Source organism: Somniosus microcephalus, chromosome 12 (genome assembly GCF_052327205.1).
Source record: "Somniosus microcephalus isolate GS21.2 chromosome 12, FLI_Smic_1.0, whole genome shotgun sequence".
NCBI lineage: Eukaryota > Metazoa > Chordata > Chondrichthyes > Squaliformes > Somniosidae > Somniosus > Somniosus microcephalus.
In genome coordinates, this window is record NC_140998.1 from 110,098,372 (window position 1) to 110,117,897 (window position 19,526).

General features: G+C 40.9%; 1 protein-coding gene across 1 annotated transcript in view; it reads left to right on the forward strand.

Moving 5' to 3' along the window:
• The window catches only part of prkd1 (protein kinase D1), a 576,249-nt gene that overhangs the window by 533,162 nt on the left and 23,561 nt on the right, over positions 1 to 19,526 (forward strand). The window contains exons 9-14 of the mRNA XM_086003420.1: positions 3,155 to 3,232; positions 6,251 to 6,530; positions 10,502 to 10,554; positions 16,116 to 16,188; positions 17,920 to 18,026; positions 18,560 to 18,721. Of these exons, the coding sequence (XP_085859546.1) occupies positions 3,155 to 3,232; positions 6,251 to 6,530; positions 10,502 to 10,554; positions 16,116 to 16,188; positions 17,920 to 18,026; positions 18,560 to 18,721 (753 nt within the window). The remainder of the gene's footprint in view (positions 1 to 3,154; positions 3,233 to 6,250; positions 6,531 to 10,501; positions 10,555 to 16,115; positions 16,189 to 17,919; positions 18,027 to 18,559; positions 18,722 to 19,526) is intronic.

The window sequence follows — 19,526 nt, forward strand, 5'->3', positions numbered from 1 at the left end:
TAACTGCAGTGCAAAACCAAATTGAACTTCCTGCTGTGCTTTGTTAGCCTTAGGTTTATGCCCATTTATTTACAGAATTGCCTCCAATACGAAAAGTACCATTGGAGGCAACTTGGCAAAGCAAATTTAGTCATGGCATTGCTTTAAGAGGCACCAAGACTCTCTCCTTATTCAGGGCTTGGCCTGGTGTCGCCAACATTCTGCTGTTGGCAGAAAATGTAAACAGTGCCGAGTGCATGCACTATTTTGGTTCACCAATTTGGATCTGCTCATGAATAAGCTATGCTCTTAGTATTGCTGTCCCATGTAGACCTTCCTATAACATTCGGGAATGTTCACAAGCAGATTAGCAAACTTTGTACCAACTATATATGAACATTGTGCTGGAATTTGTAAAAATAACAATGTGTGAATGATGCACACCATTACTATTGTGCAAATCGGCCAGCAAATTCAGGGGATTAAGAGATACGCCATGAGCTGTGAATCTCCAGAACATTCTGGTCGATTTATGTTGCTCCACTGTTTGCTTCGCACAAGTGTCATCTCACCCTTAGCTTCCCCATCATTTTTAAGAACTTGCTGGATTTGCACATTAATTTCCCATTAAACACGTCGCAGAAATTCAAGTCTGGTCATTAAAAGTGTAAATACCTTTTTAACGACGTGGTAATTATTAATGCAATGTGACTCAACCTCTCTGGCCCAGAATGGGAACAATTTAAACTGTGGTGTCTGATTCCTTCAGGTGGTAAATTGATTTTGAAAATGTTAAATTTTGAGCTTTTGTTCTTGCTTTTCCTTTCTGTCTTTACTAATCCAACCTTTCTTTCCCTCTCTTTATTTTTCTTTCTGTACCTGATTTGACTGTAATTCACCCTCCTTCTCATGTTGTCCAATTTGCATCAGTCTGTTTCTTTCCCAATCTTTAAATCTCATTGGTTAAGGAGATACACTGTTGGTGCCGTGGTTCTCAAGTTACGGCGTAAAAATATTTTGAGCTAAAGGGTGCAGAAAAAGTTCCAACTAACGGGGCCCGCTCCAGCTAGATCCGGCCCATAGTTCTGTTCTAAAAATGGAATGAGATTTACTCCGCTTTACGTATTGAAATGCTTACACCATTTTTTATATATTTCTTATGTTTCCAGTTGTTGATCATTGCCTGTCAATTCAAGCATTATGTTTTTAAGTGCAGCCACGTTTAAAAAAAAATTCAATAATTTCTTATTACAGCGATTTGTCTTTCTACAATTATGATGCAGGATTGCGGAGTCATCTTTTTACGATACTAAAATAGCAAAATAGCTCAACTGTATGGATAGTGAAATAACAACAGAAAATGCTGGAAATACTCAGCAGGCCAGGCAGCATCCGTGGAGAGAGAAACAGAATTAACGTTTCAGGTCTGTGATAGTGAGACTGATGCAGGCAAAGGAAGCATATTCCTCCGCAGATAATACATACCAGGTTAAAGGCTGGTCTCAAGTCTGTTTTTCCCAGTACAAATGCATTATATTGCCACTGACAGTGCACACAGAATTTGCAAGTTGCCATTTTTAACTAGAAATTGACACTTGCTCAGAGTGAAAAGTGATGTAGATTTCAGGAGAAAAAAATCCAACATCCCAATTCTGTACAACTGAATGAAATGGCACTTGCCATACAGTGCAATTACCACCTGTTATCCTGCAAGAAATAGGGGTACAAACCTTTGATCAGTGGAAAGGTCCAGTCACAAAGGGTGAGATCCAATGCTGAGAGTGATTCTCTTAGTTATATTTTCTGTATCAAAGTCATCACAGTTCAGCTACAAGCAAGTAATCAGCTGCCAGGCCTCTGCCTCTTGTGCAGTTAATAACAATGACTTGTCCTCAGATTGAAAGAATTTCCCCTCAGCCTCTGTGGAAACACCCACACCAACAAATGACACTCTTCTCCATCAGCCATATTACCTTCTTGGATATTACAGAAATATTACCGCTGTCTGAGCAGTTTTCTTACTTTCACTTGGTGTTGCAAGCTGAATCCATATTGAAGCTTTGTTATACTGATATGATAATGCAAGAAATGATTAGCACGTTTGTAGATATGTTATTTATTACTGACCTATTGCTGCTTTAGAAAGGATGGGAGCGAATAAGTCTATAAATTGTAATTGTATTGTACAAATGATATACACTGCCTTATTATTGCCCTCATACTATGTTTCATAGCTTCAAAAACGTATTCAATTAACTGTTACGAAGCTGATCAGAAGCTGTACGTGGTTAATGCAGCAAATAATTACTGTTACAAGTTAAACATGAACAATCTGTTTAATGCATTTGTAATTCCAGAAGATGGAGCTTGTGAGCTGCTCTTTCTATGCCTGGTGTGCTATGTTCTTTATTAATGCACACTCTTTTTCTCAACTGTTCTCTGTTTAGATACTTTAAAACAGTCATGCAGTGTTGACTCTGTATCCATGGCTGCCTTGTTTCACTGTATGTTGCAATATAATTTCATTGTACTGGTAATTGAGAGAACCACTTTATACTGTCACATGCACCACCATGGGAAACACTGCTCAAATCAAAAAAATGAACTAATTCTACACAAAAGCACCATCACTGAGATACTTAAATGTGTTTAACAACAGCTAATACAATCCTGAAAATATAATTAGTGCATAGAACATTGTTTCATCAAACAGATGACCATTTTATCAATATGCTAATTTTCAGGTGGGATGGGGCAGAGATTTGCAGAGAAGGAGAAAGACCTTTCAAAAGTACACTAAAAATAAAACAAACACTGGAGATTGGAGACTGTGCGCATTGAAACTTTGGGGAGGGGAGAGGAAAGAGAGACGCAATCTGTTTTATTTTTCATTATTATATGACTCTTCAGTATGGTGTTGTCCAATTTGCATCAGTCTCTCAGCATTATCCTGTCTCCTGAGATATACTATAATATCGATAAAACCTTTTTGGGCACTTAGCATAAAAACCTCCGCACTACTGTATAAACACCTCCGCCTGTGACACTGACATTTATTCAGCACAGAAGGCTTTTATTGCCTAATACTAGTACATAAATGATGCTACTATTTAAATGTGCTATTCACTGTTCTTTTAAGAATTTTCTAACATTGGAGTGTGTTTTTATCCTGTAGAGAAAAAGACACTATTGGAGACTAGACAGTAAATGTATCACCCTCTTTCAGAATGATACAGGAAGCAAATATTACAAGGTAAAGCATTCCTTACTTGATTTTCTCAGTCAGACATTAACACCGAATAAATAATCCAAAATGATGCAAGCTAAATGTCAGTGAAAAGTTCCGGTTGAACTCTTGCTTTAACCCTTTTATTTCAGATCACTATTGAAAGCATTTTGGTTAGTATTAAATGGATTGCATTTCAAAAAATTACAGATAACATTTAAATGGAATCAACTTTTCTACATTGAATATTTCAATTAGTCAAGTAAAATTAATTGTTTTAAATTGTACTTTTACAATATATGAGGAATAAAATAAGACTATCATACTTGAGGTATAGTGAAATATAGAGGGACTGATCTGTGTTATCTTCAAGAGCAAAATGGGATGTTTGTGATTTTTTTTAAATGGTATTGAGAAAAATATTGAAGATTAACAGAATGAAGTACGACAACTTTAACAGTCTGCAGTTTAAAACATTTTAAAGCTGTACTTCCTCCACTGTGTATATGAAAACAGTAACAGCACTCAGAAAATGATAGAGCCCCCAATAAATACTTTAAAAATCTAATCCACGGTGAAGCTATAACAAGTTTAAAATATCAATCTTTATAAACAAAGATGCTCATCACCGATTTACACTGGTCCTGTAAAAGTGATTATCAGTCTCAGAGGACGACGTGCTGTGACTCATAATCTATGTCACTTTGACATGTGGAGAAATTATGTCATCATGGCACATTGCTGACTATGATTGACAGCTGGCATTGTAAATCTTGTGTTAACAGATGGTAAGCTTCAATTTGCCAGAATTAAAGTTTAACTAGTTATAGCTTTAAAACCAACTTTTGTTTTTTTTTTTTAAAAAGTGCAATTTTGAGGACAGCATTATTGTAATAAAAACTGTTGATGCATGCAGATTTAAGTTTCACTAAATTATATAAACAGTAAGATATCAACACAAAGATTCCAGTATTTTACAACCTGTAGTAACCTATATTAACATTGCATGTGCATGGTGATTTTAACCTGTTTGTAAATCTATGAAGCAAATATTGGCCCATAATTTCCGATAGGAGGCTTCCTGCGTGCGGATGCCTATCGGAAAAAAAGCTACGCCCTTACCTGAGGGCTCCCGAGGTCCAGACACTTCCGCTCCTGGGCCTCTCCACAGTCGAAATGCGCAGGGCCCACGTATCCCAGGGCGCAGGTGGTTCGCAAGCGTCCCTGGGACCACGTGGGCCAGGCCAGCCAATGAAAGAAGGGAATCCCCCTTCATACTTTTGACAGATAGACCTGTCAAATATATGAATGGAGATCACCCCAAAAAGACACTAAAACATTAAATAAATTTTTTTAAATCATGTATTTAAAATTAGTTAAAATGACATTAAATTAAATATTTTAAACAAAAATTAAATTTTTTGTAAAAAATAATTACTGTTTTTTACAGGGCTAAAAATAAACTTACCTTTTTTAAAAGTATTTTTAAATTATAAATGAGTGGGAAAAACATATTTTTTACTCTTTTAAACTCTTATGCTGGTAAAAGCAGGCCTTATGCCTGCTTTTACCAGGCGTAAGATTTCTAAGGGTTTTCAGCGGGCGGAGGTTCTCCAGAAAGCGGAACTCTCCCCCCACAGAGGCCCTTCTCCAGGGCAGGCGGAGGATCTGTCAAGAGCATTGTATACACCTGTAGGCATCGGAAAATGCGGGCCACAGTGATATGTGTATTATATTCCAACACATCCCCTCGATGTATCCCCACTGATGAAGCAAAGCATCTTACCCCAGGGAGGTAAACATTTGAGACAGGCTTTCACAGGGGGTTACCCTATGAGATTTTTCTCTCAGAAAATACATATACCAAAAATATCTTTTAAAAGAAGTGTCTCAAAAATGTACAAATCATTTAGTTTTACTAACCTGTACCAAGCTGCATCATGGGTATTCGCTGATGTCTACGAGTGCAATGTGCTAAATGTTGTGGTACTGAGCCACACAGATAAGGAAGGTTTCTGGGTCAAACGCTGCTCTAGACTGAGTTACCGGACCTGAGCTGGGATGGCAAGTGGGCTGGAACAATTGACCTCAGTGTCCCTGCACTCGCTGAGGGAGCATGGGTCAGAGGGTTCAGGCTCCTGGTCACTATCCAGCGATTCCTAATGAAAAGTATGCATGCACATACAGCTGGAGAGGAGAATATTGGCCTGAGTTTACAGGACCAATGTAAATCGGTGATGAGCATCTTTGTTCACAAAGATTGATATTTTAAACTCCCACAGTTGACTAGCCTGTGAACACTCATTGTCCAGGAACCAGAGGGCTTCCTGCAATGTTCACTGTACAGGAAACTCTCGATTTACCGGCACCCAAACAACCGGAAATCTCGGTTAACCAGCAAAATTCAGGAGTAGGTTCGGTTAAGTTTTTCTTCATATTAGTGGCCATTTCTTGATTCTTGGCTGTGTAATCGGGGGTTCCTGCACTTGTTGCTAAGCAACAGGGACGCTTGGTCTGTGGCCGGGCTTCTTGCACCTGTTGCTAAGCAACAGGGAAGCCTGGATTTGTTACTGTGTATGGAGCTCTCGTACCTTTTAACTATAACTCTCTGTAATCCGGATTTTTTGATAGACTGGCACCACGCCGGTCCCGTCGGTGCCGGATAAAAAAAGAGTTTCCTGTCATTTCTTTTTCAGATGCGTGGCCCCTTTAAAAGGCTGCGCGGCCCATTCAAATTTCCACACGTGCGCTATTTTTCCTATTGTAAAGCCCGCAAGCGGCTTAATGGGAACATTGGCTTCCTGTGCCTATGGAACTGGATCCCAACATTAGTCCCTGCCTTCAGAGAAAGGGAGAGAGAAAAATTAGGAGGCAGGAAAAATCTATCTGTTACAAAAATATAACTTACTGATATAATTTTGAACTGTACTTCATCCTTATAACCACAACCTGTGATCCCAAAAGAACACCTTACTTAATTTGTCATATTGCTTATTATGAGTGATTTTTTTTAATGCACAAAATAAAAAACTTTTTTAATTACAGGAAATCCCGCTATCTGAAATTTTATCTCTGGAACCTGGAAAGAACTTTAACTTGCTACCTGCTGGAGCCAATGCTCACTGTTTTGAAATTACCACTGCAAGTGTGGTCTATTTTGTTGGTGAAAACCTGACTAATCATTTGAGTACACCAAAAAACAACAGTGTGTTGACAGGTGGCACTGGGTTGGATGTTGCCCAGATGTGGGAGTTGGCCATCCAGCATGCCTTGATGCCAGTCATTCCAAAAGGTTCATCAGCAGGATCAGTGCACAGCCTGCACAGTAAGTGAGATTTATAATATGAAGTAATCCAATAGAAAAATCTTAAGCCTTAAATATAATAGAAACACTCCCTGCTAACAGTAGAATACTTTTCCCTTCTATATATTTATACAAGAAGGAAAAAATAGTTATTTTTAAAATTTAGAATGATCTCCAATAAAATCAAAACTAAGATTTGTGAAGTGTTAGTTACCATTCCCAGAGCTATATAAAGCAGCTTACACAAATATTTCACCCTAATATTGGAAAAAAAAGTACTGTGCGGGAATCTTGGTTAGATTATGTGGGGTGTTACAACTTATATTAGTTCATCATCATATTGTTGATTAGAAATCTGGCAAAAGTTTTTATTTAAGGCTGCATTTAGTCCACAACTTCAGCATCCATGTGGAGGTTTCACTTCATGCCAATACCGCAGTTAACAGTGTAAATGCAGCCTGAACCCAGAGTCAGGATCCAACCCGACAGCACCTCCCCACTATGACTTGGCTTATACCCTTATGACAGACTCTCACTCCACTTCAGTGTCTCTTTGGGCTTTGACATACGATTTGCACTGCACTACTTCAGAATCAATGTAAATCCTAAACTGTTTCACACCAATACTAAACTTGTAGTGTAAATGCACTCTGAAAGGATGTGATTTTCAATCCATCTCTTGTCCCACTGTTTTGAAGTAAGAAAAGAAAGACTTGCATTTATATAACAACTTTCACATCCTCAGGATGTTTCTAAGCCATTGAAGTACTTTTGAAGTATATTCACTGTTGTAATGAAGTCAAATATGGCAGCCAATTTGTGCACAAACAGCAATGAAATAAATTATGAGATAAAGACCTAGAAATTGGGGTGAGGCGCCAAACTGGCGCCAAGTTCGCCTGGGCGCAGATTTTTGTGCAGCGTTCGGAGCAGTAGCGATCGTCAGATATTTAGCCTCAGTGCCCCTAGAGGGAGACGGGGCGTGGCTCGAGGCGCTCCGCGTCCCTCTTAGGGCGCTGAAAGTGAATTTCGCAGCGCAACGTGCCGCAGCGCCACACGCTGCGGCACGGCACGCTGCGGTACTGCAGGCCTTCCTCCCATTGTTAAGGGGGCGGGGCCTGCAGCAGCGCGAACCCCGATCGCGAGTGCCGGCAAAAGAGCCCGGCACCGTGGAGAAGTGCCGGGCTCTCGGGAAACAGCCGGCAATGCCGCGGGGGGGGGGATCTGGAGGCCGGGGACGGAGGTGCTGGCAGGCAGCCGCCGAAAAAACGGCCGCCCCGCACCTCCACCTTAACTTGCGCCTCTGCCGGCGCAGTAAGGCCCCGTGAACCGGGCGCGGGTAGCGAGCGGCGCAACAGCAGCGTTCGCTACCAAATATCACGATCGGGGCGCTGTGCTCACCGATGACGTCATCGGTGGCGGCGCAGCGCAACAGGCTAACGCCACCATTAGCGCCCCTGCTGAATATCACGGGAGGCGCAGCCAGTGGCGCTACAGCCACTGGCTGCCTCTTTAGGCGCTAACAGCTGGCGCTACTCACCCAATTTCTCCCCCAAACTGTTTTAGTGGTGATGGTAGAGGGATAAATGTTGAGCAGAACTCCCTTGCTCTTCTTTGAATAGTTCATGTAATTTTTTAAGTCCAATTGAGAGGGCACATGGGGCCTTGGTTTAATGTCTCACCTGACAGAGGTGCCTCCAATGGTGCAGTACTCCCACAGTACTGTACTGAAGTGTCAGCCTAGATTATGGACTCAAGTCTCTGAAGTGTGGCTTGACCTTCTAGCTCTGAGACTAGAGTATAACCATTGAGTCAAGGATGACATCTAGTCGTACTCATTCACGGAGTTAAAAAAAAATCACCAATTCCGTGACCAACAGAAACCTATCTTTTTTTTGTGGCCAACCCAGCCCAGACATGACTTAATCTGAATACTCCAAGTAAAGAAAGCTGCAGGAGCAAAGGGAAGAAGCAAAATGTAGGCCTGGTCCTAATGCTGTTTTCTATGACTATCAATAGAATAACTTTTTTTTAAATGCAAAGCTATTCTACAAGTAGCTGTAGATTATAGTATCATGACCATATTTATTTTCTACTTCCACCCCCCTCCCCATGATTAGTCAACAATTCCATTAACGTTGTATCATGCAGGATGGTAGAAGGCGAACTAGATGGACCATGGTCTTTTTTGATCTAGAAGTTCCTATGTTCCCATTCTCCCTTGCACACTATATTGAAATCTTTTCATTGAGCATTCAGGTGAAACTATGCAGACTGTTTCTAGAATAGGCACCAAATGCAAATATTATTTCAGGTCAGCACAAAATAAACATTTACTGAATAAATCTTTGATTTGAACCAGTGACTGAAACTCCTGTTGATTTTTTTTTCTTATAAAGTATTGCTCAGGTACTAATGTCAAAATATGTTTGAGATCTGGAAAAGTAGATACCTAAGAAGACTATTGCATGATATATTTGAATCTACTGGTCAGAGCTGCAGGGGATCACCTCGACTATGACCAGTAAATCTTGGTTTTGAGTAGGCGAGAATTTTACTGTAATCTTCTTCACAAATGGGAGAGCTTCACAACTGAATGGCAGAACAGTCATAGCACTGGCCATACAAGCAAAGTGTGAATGATTAGATACCCGAGAAGGCCCTATTACACCAAGCACCACATACTTGCCCAACATACACTCTCACAGTATGAAACTCTTGACATATACCATGCTATCTAACATATTAGATGTTTGCACTATGACTGGCATTTAAAAAATGTAACACGTTGAGTACAACCAATTGACACAGTTCTGTCTAAAAAGTTGTGATGTCACCGACATTAGATTTTTTGCTTCCCCCTTTGATAAATAAATAATTTGAAGCAGCAAGGAACATTAACTTAACATAAACGATGTTCAGGCTTGGGCTGAAAAGTGGCAGGTAACATTCGCACCACACAAGTGCCAGGCAGTGACTATCTCCAGCAACCGAGAGTCTAACCACTGCCCCTTGACATTCAACGGCATAACCATCACCAAATCCTCCACCATCAACATCCTGGGAGTCACCATTGACCAGAAACTTAACTGAACCAGCCACATAAATACTGTGGCAACAAGAGCAGGTCAGAGGCTGGGTATTCTGCAGCGAGTGTCTCACCTCCCGACTCCCCAAAGCCTTTCCACCATCTACAAGGCACAAGTCAGGAGTGTGATGGAATACTCTCCACTTGCCTGGATGAGTGCAGCTCCAACAACAATCAAGAAGCTCGACACTATCCAGGACAAAGCAGTCCGCTTGATTGGCACCCCATCCACGACCTTAAACATTACTCCCTCCACCATCGGCGTACCGTGGCTGCAGTGTGTACCTTCTACAAGATGCACTGCAGCAACTCACCAAGGCTTCTTCAGCAGCACCTCCTAAACCCGCGACCTCTTCCACCTAGAAGGACAAGGGCAGCAGGCGCATGGGAACACCACCACCTCCAAGTTCCCCTCCATGTCACACAGCATCCTGACTTGGAAATATATCGCCGATCCTTCATTGTCGCTGGATTAAAATCCTGGAACTCTCTCCCTAACAGTACTGTGGGAGTACCTTCACCACACGAACTGCAGCGGTTCAAGGCAGCAGCTCACCAACATCTTCTCAAGGGCAACTAAGGATGGGCAATAAATGCTGGCCTTACCAACGATGCCCACATGCCATAAACGAAATAAATAAATAAATAAATAAATAAATAAAACAAAAGCAAAATACTGCAGATGCTGGAAATCTGAAATAAAAATACTCAGCCGGTCAGGCAGCATCTGTGGAGAGAGAATCAGAGTTAATGTTGAAACATTAACTGTTTCTCTCTCCACAGATGCTGCCTGACCTGCTGAGTATTTCCTGCATTTTCTGTTTTTATTAACTTACTATAATTGTCACACAAGCATTACAAATCATTTCATGGCAGTTAATCCAGTTTTATTCTCTTTTATCAGGAGGTGTGTCTATCAGCATCTCAGTGTCAAACTGCCAGATCCAGGAGAATGTGGTGAGTAGTGTTGGCAGAAGAGAAAGGCACGTTACTGTTCACAAACTGTAATGAAAATCCATCACTGAAGCCCAATTGTGCCATTAAATTACCGCATTTCGGACAGTCTTATTTATCTTCTGTGCTCTCCATTCTATTTGTCTAGCATACTTAAAAGAAAAGTCAATTCTGGGAGGGCCAGTCAATGGCCTCTTGCAGGATATTGAAAATCGATTTGGATCATCGATCAGGTCCATTTCAGGAGTAGCTGATTATTGACCCTTCATAATCCACAGCCTCATCTTGTCTGCACTGAGCCACTATGGTTCAAGTGTAAATGTTAATTTAATCTAGGAGCATTTTTTTTTAAGTTGCAAGTACTTGTCACAATTTCAACTTAAATCACTTCAATGCAGATGGGCTGTTTCACAGGTATGATTGTGGACTGGGACATAGAGGAACTAAAACGTAAATGTACCAAACAAGTTGCCAGCTGTAAACTATTTGTTTTATGCAGACACATCAAAAAGCAAACGTGTTTCCTGGAAAATGGAAATATTCATTAAAAGCAGGCAAGATAAACGGCAGAGAGAAAGTTAGCTTAGAGGAGCAGAAACTAACTAAAGCCTAGAAATGATTGTTGGCAATATCAGCAATGAACACTACGGGGCAGCAATTTACCTCGGGCAATAGCACAAAGCGGGCGGTGTGGGATCGGCCGCCCGTTACACTGATAGTCAATTAATTGACTGCAATGGAACTGAATACCGGGCGGGGCTATAACAGGCGGATACCGGGCGGGGCTATAACAGGCAGATACCGGGCGGGGCTATAACAGGCGGATACCGGGCGGGTCTATAACAGGCGGATACCGGGCGGGTCTATAACAGGCGGATACCGGGCGGGGCTATAACAGGCGGATACCGGGCGGGTCTATAACAGGCGGATACCGGGCGGGGCTATAACAGGCGGATACCAGGCGGGGCTATAACAGGCGGATACCGGGCGGGGCTATAACAGGCGGATACCGGGCGGGTCTATAACAGGCGGATACCGGGCGGGGCTATAACAGGCGGATACCGGGCGGGTCTATAACAGGCGGATACCGGGCGGGGCTATAACAGGCGGATACCAGGCGGGGCTATAACAGGCGGATACCGGGCGGGGCTATAACAGGCGGATACCGGGCGGGGCTATAACAGGCGGATACCGGGCGGGGCTATAATAGGCGGATACCGGGCGGGGCTATAACAGGCGGATACCGCCCTTTTTGCGCTACTACCCGAGATAAATTGCTGCCCTGTAGTGTTTGTATGACATTTCATTTGTCCACTTTTTTTTTATTCATATTTAACCCATTTATTTTAAGTGGGTTAATCCCTCTGCTAAAATAACTGACAGAGGAATGAGCACATTAAACATTTAGCTTCTAATAACAATTTGTGGTTTAAATTTGCCCTTTGAATTTATCGCTAGGGTCAAAAGCCTTCACAGGCTGTAAACATAAAATCATCCTAGCCTAGTTGGCCATGCTATACACAGGCATATAAATGGAGTACTCTACAAGGACCTCTCAGTCTGTGTTGAACAAAGAAAGATTTGGAGGGCTACAAAAGGGTAACCTGAGATCACAATAGTTCAATTCCCCATTGACTTGATTTATACACTCATGTGTTGCAGAGTTTTTATTTCTGTTGGGTTTCTACCCTTCCAATCTTTTCATTCTTTCCCTGACTGAGTGGGACCATTTACAACACCCAGCAGTTACTCTACTTAGTTTTCCACAGGTCTTCCCATTATCCACTTGTGTATGTGGTTAATTGGCTCAGTTTCAGCTCTATACTGTACACTTGCCAATCTCTTGCTCAACTAATGGAAAAAATCAATAGCAAATTTAAAATGGGTTATGTGGATAGGATGTATCATCGGAATAGCCGTCTCTGTAAAAGCCGTCATCACTCTGGGAAATGAATCACACTGAAGCAGATGTTTCTCTCCAGCCATTTTATCAAAAATCATTTTAACTTGAAAAACATGCTTTTTATTTTAAAGAATGTGATTGGGGCACTAGGAGGATTTCTGTTGTAGCCAAATGTCAAATACCTATTTATATTTGATGGGTGAGGATAATTTCAAGACTCGAGTGACACTGTCTTCAATGAGTTTAGGTGATCTTACTACATTAAACATAAATGACTGCTTCACACTCGTCTATTACATTATTAGTTCATGCCGCGAGGATACAAAAGTGCAACTAAATTGTAATTCTTCAAAGTATATTAGCTTTATTTTGGTATCTTAGAACTAAAGAGGGGTGACTGGTTTATATCATGAAAAACATCATAAAGGGAGCACTGACAGTGGTATCTGTTCATAATTTACTGATAAAACATTACGACTTGTGGTATAAAAAGAAAAAGTAATCTTACCAGTTCACCTAGCCCTTTATAAAATATCTTAATTGATATGTTTTATAGTTTCAAATTTTAATTCAATCTTTATAAAAGATTTGTATGTATTTCCATTTATTCAGGCAATTCCTGCTTAAGTTACAGAACATAGAATCATAGAATAGTACAGCACAGGAGGCCGCCATTCAGCCCATCGAGTCTGCACCGGCTCTTTCGAAGAGCAGCCTAGTTAATTCCACTCCCCGGCTAGTTCCCCATATCCCTGCAATTTTTTCTCCTTCAAGTATTTATCCAATTCCCTTTTGCACGAGACGATTGAATCTGTTTCCATCAGGCAGTGCATTCCAAATCGTAACCACTTGTTGAGTAAAAAAGTTTTTCCTCATGTCGCCTCCAGTCCTTTTGCCAATCACCTTAAATCTGTGCCCTCTGGTTATCGACCCTTCAGGCATTGGAAACAGTTTCTCTTTATTTACTCTATCTAAACCCTTCATGATTTTTATCACCTCTATGAAATCACCTCTTAACCTTCTCTGCTCTAAGGAGAACAACCCCAGCTTCTCCAGTCTATCCACGTAACTGTAAATCCTCACCCCTGGAACCAGTCTAGAAAATCTATTCTGTACCCTCTCCAAAGCCTTCATGTCCTTCCTAAAGGGTGGTGCCCAGAATTGGACACAATACTCCAACTGGGGCCAAACTAGTGTTTTATATAGGTCTAGCATAACTTCCTGGCTTTTGTACTCTATGGGCTGGATTTTCTCAGCCCCGAGGAGGTGGGCATGGAGGAGGGATTGCTGGTAAAGTAGCAGAAAGTGGGAGCGGATGGCAAACCCGCCCCCATCCCGCCTCCGTGCCCTTTTGTCCCCATGGATTGGAGGGTAGCTAATGTTACCCCACTATTCAAAAAAGGTGGTAGAGAGAAAACGGGGAATTATAGACCGGTAAGCCTGACATCGGTAGTGGGGGAAATGCTAGATTCCATTATAAACGATGTAATAGCAGAGCACTTGGAAAACATTGACTGCATCGGACAAAGTCAACATGGATTTACAAAAGGTAAATCGTGCTTGACTAATCTACTGGAATTTTTTGAGGATGTAACTGGTAGAATAGATAAGGGAGAACCAGTGGATGTGCTGTATTTGGACTTTCAGAAGGCTTTCGATAAGGTCCCGCATAAGAGATTAGCATGTAAAGTGAAGGCACATGGGATTGGGGGCAAGGTACTGACTTGGATAGAGAACTGGTTGGCAGACAGGAAGCAAAGAGTTGGAATAAACGGGTCTTTTTCCGAGTGGCAGGCAGTGACTAGTGGGGTACCGCAGAGATCGGTCCTAGGACCCCAGCTATTCACAATATATACAGGAAACTTTGGTTTATCCGGAGGTTGTATGTCCGGAAACCTCGATCTACTGGCAGAAATCAGGAGCCGTTTTGTTAGGTTTTTTTTCTTCTCGTGGCTTTGTTTTCAACAGTCGGGCTCTGAAAAGTCTCTCTGAAGCTGTTGCTAAGTTACAGAGACGCTACCAAGGTACGGGCCGACTGTTTACAAGCTGTTGCTAAGCAACAGTGTTTGTTGTCAGATACGGAGATGAAAACCTCCATATGCTTCAACATTAACTTTGTATGTCCGGCAGTTTTGATAGATCGGCAACAGCTCGGTCCCGTCGGTGCCGGATATAACAAAGTTTCCTGTATTAATGACCTAGACGAGGGAACTAGATGTAATATCTCCACGTTTGCAGATGACACAAAGCTGGGTGGGCGTGTGTGCTGTGAGGAGGATGCCGAGATACTCCAGTATGATTTGGACAGGTTGGGTGATTGGGCAGATGCATGTCAGATGCAGTATAATGTGGATAAATGCGAGGTTATCCACTTTGGTGGCAAAAACAGGAAGGCAGATTATTATCTGAATGGCAATAGATTGGGAGATGGGGAAGTGCAACGAGACCTGGGTGTCCTTGTGCACCAGTCACTGAAGGTAAGCATGCAGGTGCAGCAGGTGGTTAAGAAGGCAAATGGTATGTTGGCCTTCGTAGCGAGAGAGTTCGAGTACAGGAACAAGAATGTCTTGCTGCAGTTGTACAGGGCCTTGGTGAGACCATACCATGAGTATTGTGTGCAGTTTTGGTCGCCTTATCTGAGGAAGGACGTTCTTGCCATGGAGGGAGTGCAGCGAAGATTCACCAGACTGATACCTGGGATGGCAGGAATGACGTATGAGGAGAGATTGGGTCGATTTGGCTTATCTCGCTGGAGTTTAGAAGAATGAGAGGGGATCTCATTGAAACTTATAAAATTCTAACAGGACTAGACAGACTAGATGCAGGAAGGATGTTCCCGATGGCGGGGGAGTCCAGAACCAGGGGTCACAGACTAAAGATAAGGGGTAAGCCATTTAGGACAGAGATGAGGAGGAATTTCTTCACCCAGAGAGTGGTGAACCTGTGGAATTCTCTACCACAAACGTCAGTTGAGGCCAATTCATTAAATATATTCAAGAAGGAGTTAGATATATTTCTTAAGGCTAAAGGGATCAAGGGATTTGGGGAGAAAGCAGGGACAGGGTACTGAATTTGGATGATCAGCCATGATCTCATTAAATGGCAGAGCAGGCTCACGGGGCCAAATGGCCTACCCCTGCTCCTATCTTCTATTTCTATGTTTCTCCTTATTCTTCCTGCCAAAATGTACTACCTCACACATGTGTCCACCCATTCCACCAGCCTGATTATGTCTTCTTGAAGTCTATTACTATTTTCCTCATTGTTTACTACAGATCCAGGTTTCGTGTCATCTGTAAATTTTGAAATTGTGCCCTGTACTACCCCCCCCCACCCCAAATCCAAGTCATTAATGTACATCAAAAACAGCAGTGGTCCTTGTACTGAACTTTGGGGAACATCGCTGATGATTCCTAAATACATATTTTCTGTCGCAGAACATGTGAAATATATTGCCCCTGAATGCTATAAAATAGTATTCAGCGTTGGAGATGAGCAAAATAAGAGAGCAATGCACAGGAGCTTAATTTTTGGCATTGCAAGATTAAATGCAAAGTCTGTAATTTAGTTGTGATTTTCATCTTGCTGAGGAAGTCCTTTTTCAGCGTGTAAGCTATTTTAGTGAATGTGAAAATGCAATAATGTGACTGTCTTCCAACAGGATATCAGCACAGTGTATCAAATATTTCCAGATGAAGTACTGGGATCAGGACAGTTTGGAATAGTGTATGGAGGTAATAATCTTACCATAATGACCAGAAATGACCATATTCTAACAGCATCAATTATGCTTGTATACATGGGTAACTGAACTGTAGTATAACTATGTCCTAAAGACATTCATTCAGTTGAAAGTAGCTATTTTATGTTGAGTGATTTCCCAGTTTATTAATATTTCCATAAACTTTAATTTCTTCATTCATGGAACAAAATCCTAATGTGGATTATAACCAGTCACACTATCTACATTTAGTGATCCGCTGACAGTGATTTGTAAGTTGAATTGTTTTTTTTACAAAGATATTTCTCTCCAGCAAGTATTCTAAAATAACTGGTACTATTTTATAAATGACATTTTATGGCCTGTGAGAGAGAATAAAAAAATCAGGATTGTAAAGTGAATCTTTAACCTGGGCAATCATTCGCTTTGATGTGCCAATTCTCCTGTTAGTGTGAAGAGCTTGACAGTTGCACCAGGAGATGTAGGAGAAAAGGTTTTACAGCTGTCTACAACATGTAAGTTAACGATTCCTCCATCACATGGGCATTTGGTAGTGCAGTGCTTTGCATAGATTGCAGATATTGTATGAAAATTTTACAGGAAGTGTTACCTATGTTTAAGCTTAATTTCTTATTTAAATACTATAATTAAGCATTTATCTACAACAAAGCACTAAACGAAATAAGTAAACTTCTTGTAAGCTCCTATTGCTGTGCTAAATCTGTTATTATCATGCCAAATAATTGATCATTCTTGCAGATTTTACTTTTGCCTGCATTGATATCCAGAGTAACTGGATAAAAATTTCAAACATCAAAACCTGGAATGTTAGTGTGTGAAATCACATAAACCAGGAAAATCAGATGACTACATATTCTATTTCAAATCATGAATTGCACTTCATGGAAAATATGCAGGTACATGTTACAGTCACTAGATCAGCATAATGGTCGACTGAATAGTAAAGTTACAGTGAATGGCTGCAGACACAAAACATGCTACAATTGGCAAGTAGTCATTTACTGAAGAGTACCAACAAACCAGCCAGTCACCGAGAAATCTACTCTTCCAATTGTGATTCATCTTTACAATCTATTTTATGTCATGCTAAAGGACAATTTCCATCAATGAAGGTGCTTCACTGCAGTCAACTTTATGTTTTTCTAAATTCCAAGAATTTTACTTTTAACAATATCTAGTCACAGAAATTGGCCCTCAGGCCCTTTATTAGTTGAGTCAGTGACGTAGAGACTGGCACAGATGCATTGATAACCAATCAGCTAAGGAATCCTCTTGCACCACATACACTCAGTTTCATTTTGTACAGTGTGCTTGTTTTCTTCAGCTATTGATTATGGTTGGTTCTATTTTCAGTCTCCACTGAGGGAGAGGCAGCAACAATAATTTTACTTTAGTTGGATAGCGCAAAAATGATAAGCAATTAGCAAGTTTCAATTGTAAAAAGTAATGCTCAGCCCATTGAGACAGTAAATACCCTTGATGAAATAGTGCACATGTGGATATTGGTTGAGGACAGGAATAATGTGCTGGCACTCACTGCCAGAATTCCGACATCAATAGTGGCCACTTGGGCGAGGCTCCAGGTGACCATCGAATGATAACCAAGGAGAGCTGGAGAGGGCAGGAAACGCAATTCAACAATTTAACCATCACAAGAAAAAAATTGTTCCACCATTAAAGCTTATACTTAAAACTTGAATCTGTTTGTTTGTTTGTTTGTTAGGCAAACATCGCAAGACAGGCAGAGATGTAGCGATCAAAGTAATTGATAAGCTAAGATTCCCAACAAAGCAAGAAAGTCAGCTTCGGAATGAAGTTGCCATTTTACAGGTAAATGGAGGAGAAATTCTGAACATTGAAATAAAACACTTAGAAACTTTAGAATTAGCATTGGGCGGGGGAGGGTGCCTAATGGGTTAACATACTGTCCTTTCACCTTTGAGACCCAGGGCAAAATCTAGTCCTGAAGCATTGAAAGCCCTCTCACAACTGGCTGTAAGGATCCTATGTAAAGTGATTTTGGGCCCATTTTCTAGTGGGAACAGTACAGTTAGGAGATGTTGAGGCAGAGCAGAGGAAGCATTACTCTACCTGACTGCAATTGTTTGGTGCCACCACTGAAACTAATTGTTTCATTCTCTAGGGCTGAAATCATTGTGAATACAAAAAAATATCAAAAATATAAATCTTGGAAATATAAACTTTTAAATGGTCAGTGCCTACTATGTAATGTAAATCTTACCATAAGGTTTCACTTTTCCACAAAATACTCAAACAACTTATTTAAATGATATTGTTCCATTTAAAACTTCCATTATCTGTGGGAAAGAACATCTTTTTATAGATACAATTTCTTCGCCTAGAATCTGCATCACCCTGGTGTAGTGAATTTGGAATGCATGTTTGAGACTCCAGAAAGAGTGTTTGTTGTCATGGAAAAGCTCCATGGAGACATGCTGGAAATGATCCTGTCAAGCGAGAAAGGAAGACTGCCAGAACGCATAACAAAGTTTCTTATTACTCAGGTATGTGACAGTTACAAGGGCCAGCTGATTAATAATACAATCTTCAAAACTGACGTGTAAATAGTATCATTAATAGTTCTGCTGGTGCACTTTCACTGTATTTTTTTTAAACAGTTTGCAAAACCAATACCCAGCCTGTAGCTAAAGTGAAGCATCTCTGCTGTAAAAATATCTCTAAGATGACTTAACTTGAAAGGAAGTGTAATATTAAAAAGCTAATGTATGGGACTTCATTTGCAATCCCTTTTGAGCCCTTAGCTGTTTGTGTTTAATTAGAACTAGGAAGAAGCTCAGTCACTTCTGAATTTACATTATAGATCTATTCCTTACCCGTGATCACACTATTGAAATCAATTTAGACCTTGGGCACCATAGGTCTAATCTTAGGAGTCTGATTCAAATGGTGAAAAATAGTGCTTGGATTTTCAGTGATGCTCAAACCACTTTGCAGCAAACTCTACACATATTCATCAAGTCATTTCTGGTTGTCTCATTTAAGATTCCTTCCAGCTGGTCGTGACATATCCCTCCACTGCTGTCTTTCACCTCAGGCCTAAGTAGCATTACAGATGTGAAGCCCTATCTTTTCTTTCCTTTAGTCAAAACCCTCGCCTGTTATAGAAGGATGCTGATTCTTCTTTGCTGGCTTCTTGACTCTAATTGCCATTTCATCTCAGTTTAACAACTGAATTAACCCTTAAACTGCTGCCAGCTCCAACAAAACTCTTGGCTCCTTGGTTGAAAATAGTTTCCTAAGTTTTCAGCTCATTGACTATGAAATAATGGTTAGAGCAATCAAGACACG